This window comes from Suricata suricatta, chromosome 5 (assembly GCF_006229205.1).
Source record: "Suricata suricatta isolate VVHF042 chromosome 5, meerkat_22Aug2017_6uvM2_HiC, whole genome shotgun sequence".
Taxonomy (NCBI): Eukaryota; Metazoa; Chordata; class Mammalia; order Carnivora; family Herpestidae; genus Suricata; species Suricata suricatta.
The window spans coordinates 67,153,620-67,166,336 of NC_043704.1; the positions used below are offsets into that span (position 1 = coordinate 67,153,620).

Sequence of the window (12,717 nt, forward strand, 5' to 3'; positions counted from 1 at the left end):
TGACTGTCAAATGGCCAAATGGCCAAATGATTCCAAAGAGACTGACCTTAGACCTTTTAGCTTAGAGGGGGAAACAAAGCCAGTCATGGCGTCTGTTAGGTTCAGACTCGTGTTCTTACATTTTCACCCATTTAACCCATCTCCCTGCCCAACTCCTCTCCAGCAACCCTCAATTTGTTCTCTAAAGTTCAGAGCATGTTTCTTGGTTTGCCTCTCTTTTTCTTTCCCCCATACTGATCTGTTTTGTTTCTTAAATTCCACATATGAGTGAAATCATGGTATTTGTCTTTCTCTGACCATTTCACTTAGCATAATACTCTCTAGTTCTATCCACGTCATTGCAAATGGCAAGGTTTCATTCTTTTTTTTATGGCTGGGTAATATTCCATTATATATATATGTCTTCTTTAGCCATTTATCCGTCATTGAACATATGGGCTCTTTCCATAAGTTGGCTATTGCTGATAATGTTGCTATAAATATCAGGATGCATGTGTCCCTTCAAATTAGTATTTTTTATCCTTTGGGTATATACCTAATAGTACAATAGGTGGGTTGTAGAGTAGTTCTCTCTTTTTTTAATGTTTTTTTATTTATTTTTGAGAGACAGAGAAAGACAGCATGAGCAGGGGAAGGTCAGAGAGAGAGGGAGATACAGAATCTGAAGCAGGCTCCAGGCTGTGAGCTGTCAGCACAGAGCCCGACATGGGGCTCAAACCCATGAACCATGAGATCATGACCTGAGCCTAACCATGAGATCATGACCTGAGCTGAAGCCAGACACTTAACAGACTGAGCCACCCAGGCGACCTAGTGTTCTTTTTTTAACTTTTTTGAAGGACCTCCATGCTACTTTCCAGAGTGGCTGCACCAGTTCTCATTCCTACCAACAATGTAGGAGGATTCTCCTTTCTCTGCATCCTCACCAACATTTGTTGTTTTCAGTGTTGTTAATTTTAGTCATTCTGACAGGTGTGAGGTGATATCTCGTTGTTTTGATTTAGATTTCCCTGATGAGTGGTATTGAGTATCTTTTCATGGGTCTATCAGCCATTTGTATGTCTTTTCTGAAATAAGCCATTTTTATCACATGCAGAATTTCAGTATGAATCTAAGTCTGTTTTACAACCTAAGATATGCAATGGCCATTGAATACATGAAAAAAAATTGATCAGACTCTCTAGTGCTTTCAAAATGTAAACTTAAAAATTAAGGAGTATTTTTTCACTTATGTAGCTAAAACATTTGCCAACATACACTGCCAGGTGAGGATAGAAAGAGAAATAAATAGGTAACTACTGACATCTTTGGAGTCAGACTGCTGGCATTCAAATCCTGGCTTGGTCACTTAGCACCTGGGGAAATTTACTTAACCTCTTATTCTCTTTGTGTATATTTACTCATTTGTAAAATAGAGGTACTAATTAGGGTTGTTGAGAGGATTGAATGCAGAAATAACTATAATGGGTCTAAAGCAGCACTAGGGAGTGTTAAAATAGTAGCTATTATTTTAACTCCTTTTTTTCCTTGTTCTTCCTTTTGTTTATTCTTTCAATAATGTCTGCTCTTTAAAAATAATTATTTCTTTCTTTGACTCATTTTGAGTTTGTTATTGATATAATTGGATGGTAAGCTCATCTATATTGAATTTACTTTTTGTATGCACTTAATAGTATAACTATATCTCTGAGCATCTCTTTAACTGCATCAGTAAATGAGTAGTATTTCCGTTGTAGTTAAAATCTTAAGGATCTGTGTAACTTCGACTCCCTACTCCATATCACCCTAAGATTTTACTGCCTCATCCAAAGACATCCTAAAGCTAGGTGGACTGACAAGGGGAATCCTGCCCCACAAGCACCTCACTGGGAAGCACTCTTATTCCTACCCCACCCCCATGCCGTGGAGAGCCAACCAAAAATTGCCTGGCCCAAGAAGCATTCTTCTTCATAGCAGGCCGGAGACTCCCTTTCCTCACATGTAGGTTTTAGGTTTTCCCACCAATAAGCACCACCTTCCCCATCTCGTGAAGTTCTTTCCTTATTTCAAGTAGCACCAACAGGAACTTGTGGAAATTCTAGCTTTTAGAGATTTACTAAGAAGATCAAGATAATATTAAAAAGGCTCTGAAAATTATATTATCATTTGAACCAAAGCCCACAAAAGTAAGCAAAGATCTTCATGCTAATCCTGAATAGGGTGACTTCTAGCTAAAATAAAAAGATTAAAGATTTTTTTGTTCAACTACTTGATTTTGTATTCAAATTCTAAAGAAACATTGACCTGAAAGTCAGTAGATTTGACTCTACCCCTGAATAGCTGGTAATTTTCATCCATTTTGGACCCACGTTCCCTCATTTGTAAAATTATAACGTTGATTTAGATGGTAGCTAAAGATCTTACGGAACCATAAGTTTTGAGAATCTTAAAACACTTTTTTGAAAAATACTAAACCAAAGAGGACATCAACATTATTGCTTTTTACCTACTGAAAAATTAATGAGCAAAATTAAAATGGGAGCTGGCTTTTCAAAAATACTTAGAATATTTAAAAAAACAACCATTAAAGGGCAGAGGACAGCTAAGTAAACAAGTGCTCGCACTTCAGACCCAGGTTGCTCTGCACACACCCATGCTTACTCACTAATAACACTTTTGTTTCTTGTGTTGACTTTAGCCATTCTAACATGTATGGGCTAATTTCACTATAGTTTTGATTTATGTTTCCCCGGTGATGAGTAATGTTGAGCATCTTTTCGTGTCTCTGTTGGCCATCTGTGTCTTCTTTGGGAAAATGACTATTCATGTATTCTGCCCATTTTAATTGGATTATTTGGTTGGGGGTTGGTATTGAGTTTTATAAGTTCTTTATATATTTTGGACACTAACTCTTTATCAGGTATATCATTTGCAAATATCTTCTCCATTCTGTAGGTTGCTTTTTAGTTTTGTTGATTGTTTCCTTTGCTGTGCAGAAGCTTTTTATTTTGATGTAGTTCTGGTAGTTTATTTTTGCTTTTGTTTCCTTTGCCTCAGAAGACATCTAGTAAGAAGTTGCTATGGTCAAAGAAGTTAATTACTGTCTGGGTTATCCTCTAGGATTTTAATGGTTTCCTGTCTCACATTTAGGTCTTTAATCTACTTTGAAGTTATTTTTATGTATGGTGTAAGAAAGTATTCCAGTTTCATCTTTTGCAAGTTGCTGTCCAGTTTTCCCAATACCATTTGTTGAAGACACTTTTTTTTCCCATTTAGATATTTTTTCCTGCTTTGTCAGAGATATTTTTTCCTGCTTTGTCAGAGGTTCATTCTAGGCTTTCTATTCTGTTCTATTGATCTAGGTGTCTATTTTTGTGCCTGTAGTATGGTGTCTAAATTTGCTGAAAGCAGATCCTACATGTTGCCATCACACACACACACACACACACACACACACACACAGAAACTATGAGGTGATGAATATGTTAATTAACTTAATTATTATAATCATTTCACAAAATGTATAAGTTTGCCAAAGCATTAAATTGTACATTTTAATAGTACACTCCTACCAAAAAGTGTTTTAATAGAGATTGTCTAAAATTCTCTCAAAGAAGTCGTTGATGGGCATATTTCTCTTCAGTCACAGCTAGGACATCCAGAGGGAGAACCCCCAGGAACAGCCAGTCTCATGTAGGAGCCCAGGTAGGGGCTGTCAGGAGATCAGGTTTCAGGAGCCAGGGCAGGAGGCCACTCAGGGAGTGACCCTTAGGCTCAGCTTGCGCTCCTCCAGGACCTGCAGGCTTTCCTGTCTCACCCATCCAGTAGATGTCATACAGGACCAGCTGTTCCAAAGGACAGCTGAACTCTTGGAGACTAATCAGCTGCTAGATACCTGGGTCACCCATGTAGTTGTTGCCTGAGATCCCACTTGCATGGGCTGAGTTGGCCAGTGAGAGGGAATCCAGACTGGTAACCACTGTTGGTCAAGTCACATTCCCCCAGCTAGGGCACCCACAGTGCGGTGCCAGGCTGGCCCATAACCTGGCAGAGTTTCTGGATGCCAGAGTCCCCCAGGTTGTTGTCGCTCATCTACAGCTCTACAAGATTCTGTTTTGGCTTAACATTACGCTGAAGTGTTGGGCAGCAGATAGCCGTAAGCTGTAGGACTTTACCCATGGGCAATGCAGCTGGCAACCAGGCTCCTACAGGCTCTCACACAGCAACCATGCACCCTGTCCCCCAGTGCACTGCCCACCAGGCTCAGCTCTTTGGGTTCATGTTGGCCCTAAGGACATGGCACAGGTATCTGCAGCCCTTGATGGTGATGTCACAGTCCCAGAGCCATAGGGCCCTGAGCCCAGAGCTGGGGTGTAGCAGCCTGGGGCACAACTGGGCAATGCCCAGGTCACCCAGCTTGTGACCCAGGTCCAGCTCCTGCAGTGAAGCCTGGGAGGCCATGATGCCACAACTCTCCTTACCATTGGCTAACGTGAGACCACAGTTCTCCAGTATCAGCATCTCCAGCTGGCAGGTGGAGGCCGCCAGGCCCTGGCACAGAACCCTAGGGCTGTCCTGGCAGATGTCATCATTGCTCACCATGAGCTCCTTGGAGTGCTGCTTGGCCTTGAGCACCAAGGCTAGGGGCTCACAGCTGGCAGCTGACAGGTTGCAGTACTCCAGCTGAAGTGTCTCAAGGTGGCACTGGGAGTCCAGGAGCTCTTGAGAGAGCAGCCACAGGCCTGCATCTGCCAGTGTGATGTCTCTGAGGTGCAGTTCACACACGGTGGGCACTGAGTGTAGCACACAGGGCAGAACCCACAGCCAGCCTCCGTCAGGCAGCAGTTCTGGAGGTTGAGCTTCTGTATCTTGGAGGTAGGGCTCTGCAGACCCTGGAGTACCAGGTGCAGACCGGCACCACCCAGCTCTTTGGTGCAGAGGCTGAGCTTGGTCAGGGAGGGGTTGGCCCAGAGGGCAGAAATAGTATCCTTGCAACACATCTCTGTGAGGACCCTGTCGTCTAGCTTGACCACCTCAAACTGCTGGTTCAGAGGCAGGAGCTTTGTCCACCCGGCATCACTCAGCTGTTCACACTGAACGTCCAGATTCCTGGTTCAAGGTAGTGTTTTTTTAGCCCAAGCCACTGCTTATGCCAGGGCTGGGAGCCTGTTGTACATTTAAATATGTACAATTTTGTCAATTACACATCGAGAAAGCTGGAAAAAAGAAATTTATCTCTATGTATTGTATTGCAATATATATAATATACTACATATATATATTTAGGATAAGAGGAGTTGGAGGATTGTCTCTGCCAAAACAGATGTTCATTTTTACATTCTTTCTTTTATTTGAATTATATACATATTTAAGTATAATGGTATAAAAATGTAGTATTTCAATTTAGGAACTGCCTGTATCTTTTAATTTTCATAATCCCAATATTGAAGTATGACTTGTTTTGATGGTAGAGGAGCTTCTTAAATAAAATGCTTTAGGGGCACCTGGGTGACTCAGTCAGTTAAGCATCAGACAAGCATCAGACTTCAGCTCAGGTCATGATCTCACAATTCATGGGTTCAAGCCTCGCATTGGGCTCTGTGCTGACAGCTCAGAGCCTGGAGCCTGCTTCAGATTCTACGTCTCCCTCTCTCTCTGCCCCTCCACTACTCACATTCTGTCTCTCTGTCAAAAATAAATAAACATTTTTTTAAATTTTAATAAAATGCTTTAAATGCTCTAAATGTGTGTATATCTTATTTATTCCTCATCAACAGTTCCTTAGAAGCTAACACATTCAAATTTTACTTTATTTAATATTTATATTTAATATTATTTCTTTAACCTATTAATTTCTGTTTTATTTTCAGAACTGAAGGCAGAAGCTAGTCTAATGGACCAGATGAGTAGTTGTGATAGTTCATCAGATTCCAAAAGTTCATCTTCTTCAAGTAGTGAGGATAGTTCCAGTGACTCCGATGATGACGAGTGTAGATCTTCTCCTTCTGATCCAGGGATTTACATCTCAGGGCATCCTGTCATGTCTGCTGTTCCACAGAGTAGGATTCCTGATTCGGATGCTGGCCGGGATAGATCTCATGACAACAATGGCCTTCTGATGAGTACTTTAAGTAAGTATATGTAAACATGAGTAATTGAAAAGTAAGAATTTGCTGTGGAGCCATAGTGATTATGATCTAAAATTTGGATAAAAAGAATAAAACTCTTATTCATTTGATACTGTGATTAATCATTACCTTTTTGTTGAAGCATTCCTTTCCTTTTGACACTGTGATATTATGTCTTACTGGTTTTTCTTCTGTCTCTCTAGATACCTTTCTCTTTCTCCTTTGCCAGTTTAGAATCTTCTATTCTGTCATTAGAGCTGGAGTTTCTCAAGGCTTACTTCTAGGTCCTCTTTCCTTTTTATTCCACATTCTTTCCCTAGATAATCTCCTCCATATTTTTGTTGCAGTCAATACTTACATACAGATAACTTATAAATTTGCATCTCAGACCTGGTCCTCTGAGCTCTAGAAACAGGGCCAACACCGTCTCTTAGGAAAGGCATTCCAAATTCACTTTGTCCAAAAACCAACTTAAACTCACTGAGCTGTCTGCACTGTGTTTCCTCTTAGTGAAAGGCAGGATTCATCATGATACAATCCAGAAGCCTAATTGTATACAAGGACTTATTTCCTCTCCCTTTTTATAGTATAGTCAATTCTTCATCAAGTCCTATATATTTTACCTCCTTAATATTTCTCAAATTCATCTACTTCTCTGCATCTCCACTGCTATCACGCTAGTTCAACTTACTGTTATTTCTTGCTTTTCACCCTGCAGTGATGTTCTAACTGGTTCACCCCTTATCTACTCAAACCCAGTTTTGATCCATGGTGTATATTGGAGCCATATTGCTCTTTTCATAATTTAAATATAATTTGTCACCCCTCCTGCTTTAAACTTTCGAATTGGTAGCATAGTTGACCCTTAAGCAACACAGGTTTGGACACTGTAAGCCCACTTTATGTGGGTTTTTTTTTAAAGATTTTTTTCAGTACTGTAAATGTATTTTCTTTTCCTTATGATTTTCTTAACATCCTCTTTTCTCTATCTTGATTTATTGTAAGAATATAGTATTTAACACAGATAGCATACAAAATATGTGTTAACTACTTCTATTATTGGTAAGGTCTCTGGTCAACAGTAGGTTTGAGTAATTATTTTTGCAGAATCAAAAGTTATATACAGATTTTTCACAACAGTGGGTCAGCTCCCCTATCCACTCCCACATTATTCAAGTGTCTATAATTTCTTCTATGATAGAGACAAAACATCTTACCATAATGGTCTTGCTTTTTTTCGTTCTAGCAACATTTACCTAATTATTGCCACTATACCCAAACCTTTCACCCATATCAGGGCCCTTATACACTGCTGTTTATTCAGCCAGATTTCTTCTTTTCATATGGTTAACTTTTTCTCCTTTAGATTACAGTTCAAGGCACACTTTGTCAAGAATACCTTCCTGACAAGGTCAGATCCTCCTTTTTATAGAACTTCAGAGCAATATCTTGCTTATGTCAACTGTCATAATTATAAATTTATATCTTTTGTGTGATTTGCTTTCTTCTAAAGTTTAAGCTCCAGGAGGACACCAATCTTGTTTATTTTTTGCTTATTATTGAGTACTAGAATCTAGCACACAACCTGATACATAGTAGATGCTCAATAAATACTTTTTAATAAAAGCATACAAGTTGATACTCTCGGGGAGAATGGGACTTTCTGTGTATTTTAAACTAATCTCACTGTGTTAATTAATAATGATAAAGAAAATGACTGACTCTAGCTAGCCAAATAACAGAAATAAAGCAGGGAGTAGCCAAGTCTGGGTGGCAGAGAAAGAAAAGCTATGAATTAAATAGGGACTAGGGAAAGTCTTTTGAACTTTCAGTTATCGACGTCATTAGTGATCATCTTCCTAACTTAGGAGGTAAAATTGGAATGACAAAAGGTTCAATTCTCTAGGAGGATAAAGAATTACAAATTTGTGTGCCAATGATAATATATCTTCACACCGTATATGCATATATATTAAAATATGTAGGTGTGTGTGTATGTGTGTGTAGAACAAAAATTAATGGAATAAGAAGATACAACAAGTCTCTGTCATAGTGAAAGATTTAATCCATCTGTGATCAAGCAGGCAAAATCTAGTAAGGGTATCTAAGCCTTGAACAACATAATTAACATGCCTATTCTAATAGTAAATATATAATTCTACAGTCCAAAAATGTGAAGCAGACATTCTTTTAAGGTATGTATAAAGCTTTTATAATTACTTCCTACTAAGACAAAGGAAATAACATATTTCAAAGAATTAACATTTTATTGATCATATTATAGGACTATAAATAATGAAATATAAATAACAAAAAATTAGTTTAAAATACATTCACAGCACATGCTTAATAATTTACATGTTAAAAGAAGACTACAATGAAATTACAAAATATTTATGATTAAGCAATATCAAAAATAATTTATCACAGTAATTTGAGGATGCAGCCAAAGTGATATAGGGAAACTCATAGCCTCAAAGTGTTCTTTCTAAAAAAAAATTGAAAACAAATCATAAAATATTCATCTTGAAGACCTAGAAAAACAATACTATCTTAAGCTTAAAGAAAGCAGAGAAAGAAATAGGTCAGAGTCAAAATTATAGATAGCAAAGAAATATTAGAGAATAAACAAAACTAAAAGTAATTTCTTTGAAAACTAATAAAAAGACTAACCTCTAACAAGAACTAATAAAGAAAAAAGAGAAGGCACAAATAATATTAGGAATGAAAAAGTAGATAAAATTATAGCTAAAATATGCTTTTATTTTTTAAATTAAGAGAATTTTACAAAAATTTCATCCCAGAAAATTTGGGATAGAAACAGATGAGTTTCCAGGAAAAGTGTTATCTCTCAAATATGACTCAAAAAGAAATTGAAAGCCTAACAAAACCAGTAATAGCTAATGTCTCATCCTCCTCCATCCTAAATGCTGGAAAACTGAAGATAGGTTTTTTTTTAAATTTTTAATGTTTAATTTTGAGAGAGACAGAGCATGAGTGGGGGAGGGGCAGAGAGAGGGAGACACAGAATCTAAAGGAGGCTCCAGGCTCTGAGCTGTCAGCACAGCACCTGAGCTGAAGCCAGATGCTTAACTGACTGACCCACCCAGGCATCTCAATAGTTTTACAAAAGAATTTTAACAAATATTCAAGGAACAAATAATTCTTATCTTCTACACACTGTTTCAGAGAATAGAAAAGTTCTTTTATAATTTCAGAATAACTCAATAGCAGAACAAGACAAAAAGCACTGTAGAACAATTTCACTTAAGAGCATAGTTACAAAATTACTAAAGAATATATTAGAAAATTGAATAACCTGTGCACTTAAAACAAGTAAGCAAAGCTATGACCAAATAAGCGTTATCACAGAAATGTAAGAAATGTTCAATATCTGAAATGCTATCAATATAATTTATCACATTAAGAGATTATAGGAATAAAGCCATATGATTTCAACAAATTTTATTTTGACAAAATTTACTATTTATCAATTTAAAAACTTTTACCAAAGGTCTAAAATAAAATTTCTTTAACTTCATAAAATTTATTATAAAAACACTATTGCCAACATGGTAATAGAGACTCTACAAGCATTCTCATTGAAGTTAGGAAGAAGATAAGGAAGACTAGTACCATGATTTTTATTTAACATTGTACTGAATATTCTAGCAAATGCAATAAAACAAGTAAAAGAAATGATATATAAGAATCAAAAACAAGAAATAAAATATAATTGTCTTCATAAAAAATTCAGGAGAATCAAAAACTATAGAAATAATAAAAGAATTCAGAAAGACTGTGGATGCAAAAATTATAAGCAGAAGTCAGCAGTGATTTGTATAACAGTAGTTAACTACCATTTGGGATTTCTTTTAAAAAATAGCCATTTTATTTTTCTGATATATTTTATCCAAATGGAAGTTTTCTAATAAGAGGAACTAAACCTTTTACTGTTACCACAGTAATCTCATTTCTCAACCTTATCAGACCCAATGCCCTCTTTTATTACAGAAATTTTAAAGTCCCCTTTAACTATCTTGAAATGAATTTCATAACTTAGTATCACCTACATACATACATCTTTGAAAATAACTTAATATAATATTAAGACAAGATTAAAATGACTTATAGTAATACACATTCCACTTTATAAATGTTCAAGCATGGCCATACCAGAAGACAACAAAGTAAACCATATGTTTGCACCTACTTTTAAATAGCAAATTTATTAAAAAATTTTTTGAGGATAGTTGACATACATTGTTAGATTACAACATAGTAATTCCACAAGTTTATACAATATGCTGTGCTCATTGCAAGTATACCTACCATCTGTCACCATACAACATTATTATAATATCATTGACTATATTCCTTATGTTGTGTCTTTTATTGCTGACTTATTCATTCATAATTTGAAGCCTGTATCTTCCACTCCCCTGCACCCATTTTGCCCATTCTTCCACTCCCCTCCCTTCTGGCAACCATCAGTTTGTTCTCTGTATTTATAGGTCTGATTCTGCTTTTTGTTTGTTTATTCTTTTTTTTTTTAGATTCCACATATGAGTGAAATCATATGGTATTTGTCTTTCTCAGTCTAACAGTTATACCTTTTAGGTCCATGCATGTCATCACAAATGGCATAATCTCATTTCTTTCTTATGGCTGCATAATATTCCACTGTGTGTGTATTTATATATAAAATACATATTCCTTATCCTTCCAACTCTTAGGTTGATTCCATATCTGGATTATTATAAATAATGCTGCAAAATATAGGGGTGCTTATATCTTTTTGAAATAGTGTTTATATTTTCTTTTGACAAATACCCAGTGGTGGAATTATTGGATCATATAGTATTTCTATTTTAATTTTTTAAGCAATCTCCATATTATTTTCCACTGTGGCTACAACAATTTACATTTCCTCCGACAGTGTACAAGGGTTTCTTTTTCTCCACATCCACACCAACAAGTGTTATGTATTCTCTTTTTTGATTTTAGCCATTCTGACAGGTGTAAGATGATACCTCCTTTAGGTTTTTGTTTCTGTTTTCCTGATGATTAATGATATTGAGCACCTTTCTTTCTTTTTTAATGTTTATTTATGTATTTTGAGAGACAGAGAGCATGAGCAGGGGAGGGGCAGAAAGAGAGAGAAAGAGAATGCCAAGCAGGCTCCACATGGCTGGCACAGAGCCCAAAGCAGGGCTTAATCTCAGGAAGCAGGGGTCATGCCCTGAGCCAAAATCAAGAGTCAGATGCTAAATGGACTGAGCCACCCAGGCACTCTTTGAACATCTTTTTATATGTCTATTGGCCATCTGTGTGACTTCTTTGGAAAAATGTCTATTTGGGTCCTCTGCCCAATTTTAATCTGATTGTTAGGTTTTGTTTGGGGTTTGGTGTTGAGTCATATAAATTTCTTTATGTATTTTAGGTATTTACCCCTTATTGGATGTATCATTTACAAATATCTTCTTCTATTCAGTAGGTTGTCTTTTTGTCTTGTTGTTGGGTATTCATTGTGCAAAAGCTTTTTATTTTGAAATGGTCCCAATAGTTATTTTTGCTTTTGTTTCCCTTGTCTTCGGAGACATATCTGGGAAAATTTGGCTATGGCCGATGTCAAAGAAATTACTGCCTATATTCTTTTTTAGGATTTGTATGGTTTTAGGTCTTACATTTAGGTCTTTAATCCATTTTGAGTTTCTTTTTGTGTATGGTGTTAGACACTGATCCAGTTTCATTCTCTTGCATATTTTTGTCCAGTTTTCCCAACACCATTTATTGAAAACTATTTCCCCTCATTGTATATTCTTGCCTCCTTTGTCATGATTAACTGACCATATAAATGTAGAATTATTTCTGGGCTGGCTATTCTGTTCCATTGATATATGTGTCTGTCCTTCTGCCAGTACCATACTGTTTTGATTATTACAGTTTTGTAGAGTATCTTGAAATCTTTAATGAATAAATTTAGAATTAAGGGGAGCAAGACACCATTCAACATATAATGTCAATGATTTTTATCTTTATTTAACTTGTTGAAGTAAGGTTTAGGAAAGCATTCATGTCACTAATATGTTTTCCAAAACAATTAAATACAAAAATCTTTGTGAAATAAATATTTAAGATAAAGATTTAACTCTATTTCAAAAAGATAAATGCACCCCTATGTTTTTGCAGCATTATTACAACATTTAAAAAACATTAAAAAAATATAGTCTTTCAGTTTACGTAATAGCTCAACCCTTGTAAATTTTAGTGAATTTTAAGTCTGTGCAAAAGAATACTTCAGCTTATAAAACTGAAATTAGGTTCCAGCCTTAAAATTATGAACAGGTCTTCCAGGTACATGAATATACCAGTGGACTTTGAAAAGCTTTGCAGAATGTTGTAGGGTTCTTTATTGTGCAAGACTTGTTCCTGCATTGTAATACATTGCCTTAATAAATTCCCCTCTCACTCAATGCCACTAACAATCTTCAAATCATCTAGACAAAGAACACTTCACATACATTTCTGTAACATCTCTAAAGGATCAGTATTGCTGTCATTGAGAACCACTGGCTTGGAAGTCTGAATGCATTTGCTATAGATAAAC

General features: G+C 36.4%; 1 protein-coding gene and 1 pseudogene across 2 annotated transcripts in view; one reads left to right on the forward strand and one right to left on the reverse strand.

The window, feature by feature from the left end:
• The window catches only part of EAF2 (ELL associated factor 2), a 34,186-nt gene that overhangs the window by 18,896 nt on the left and 2,573 nt on the right, over positions 1-12,717 (forward strand). For both annotated transcript variants that reach the window (XM_029940710.1, XM_029940711.1), the window contains one exon: positions 5,850-6,110. In XM_029940710.1, coding sequence (XP_029796570.1) covers positions 5,850-6,110 — 261 coding nt within the window. The remainder of the gene's footprint in view (positions 1-5,849; positions 6,111-12,717) is intronic.
• On the reverse strand, positions 3,577-5,345 carry LOC115292490 (annotated as a pseudogene).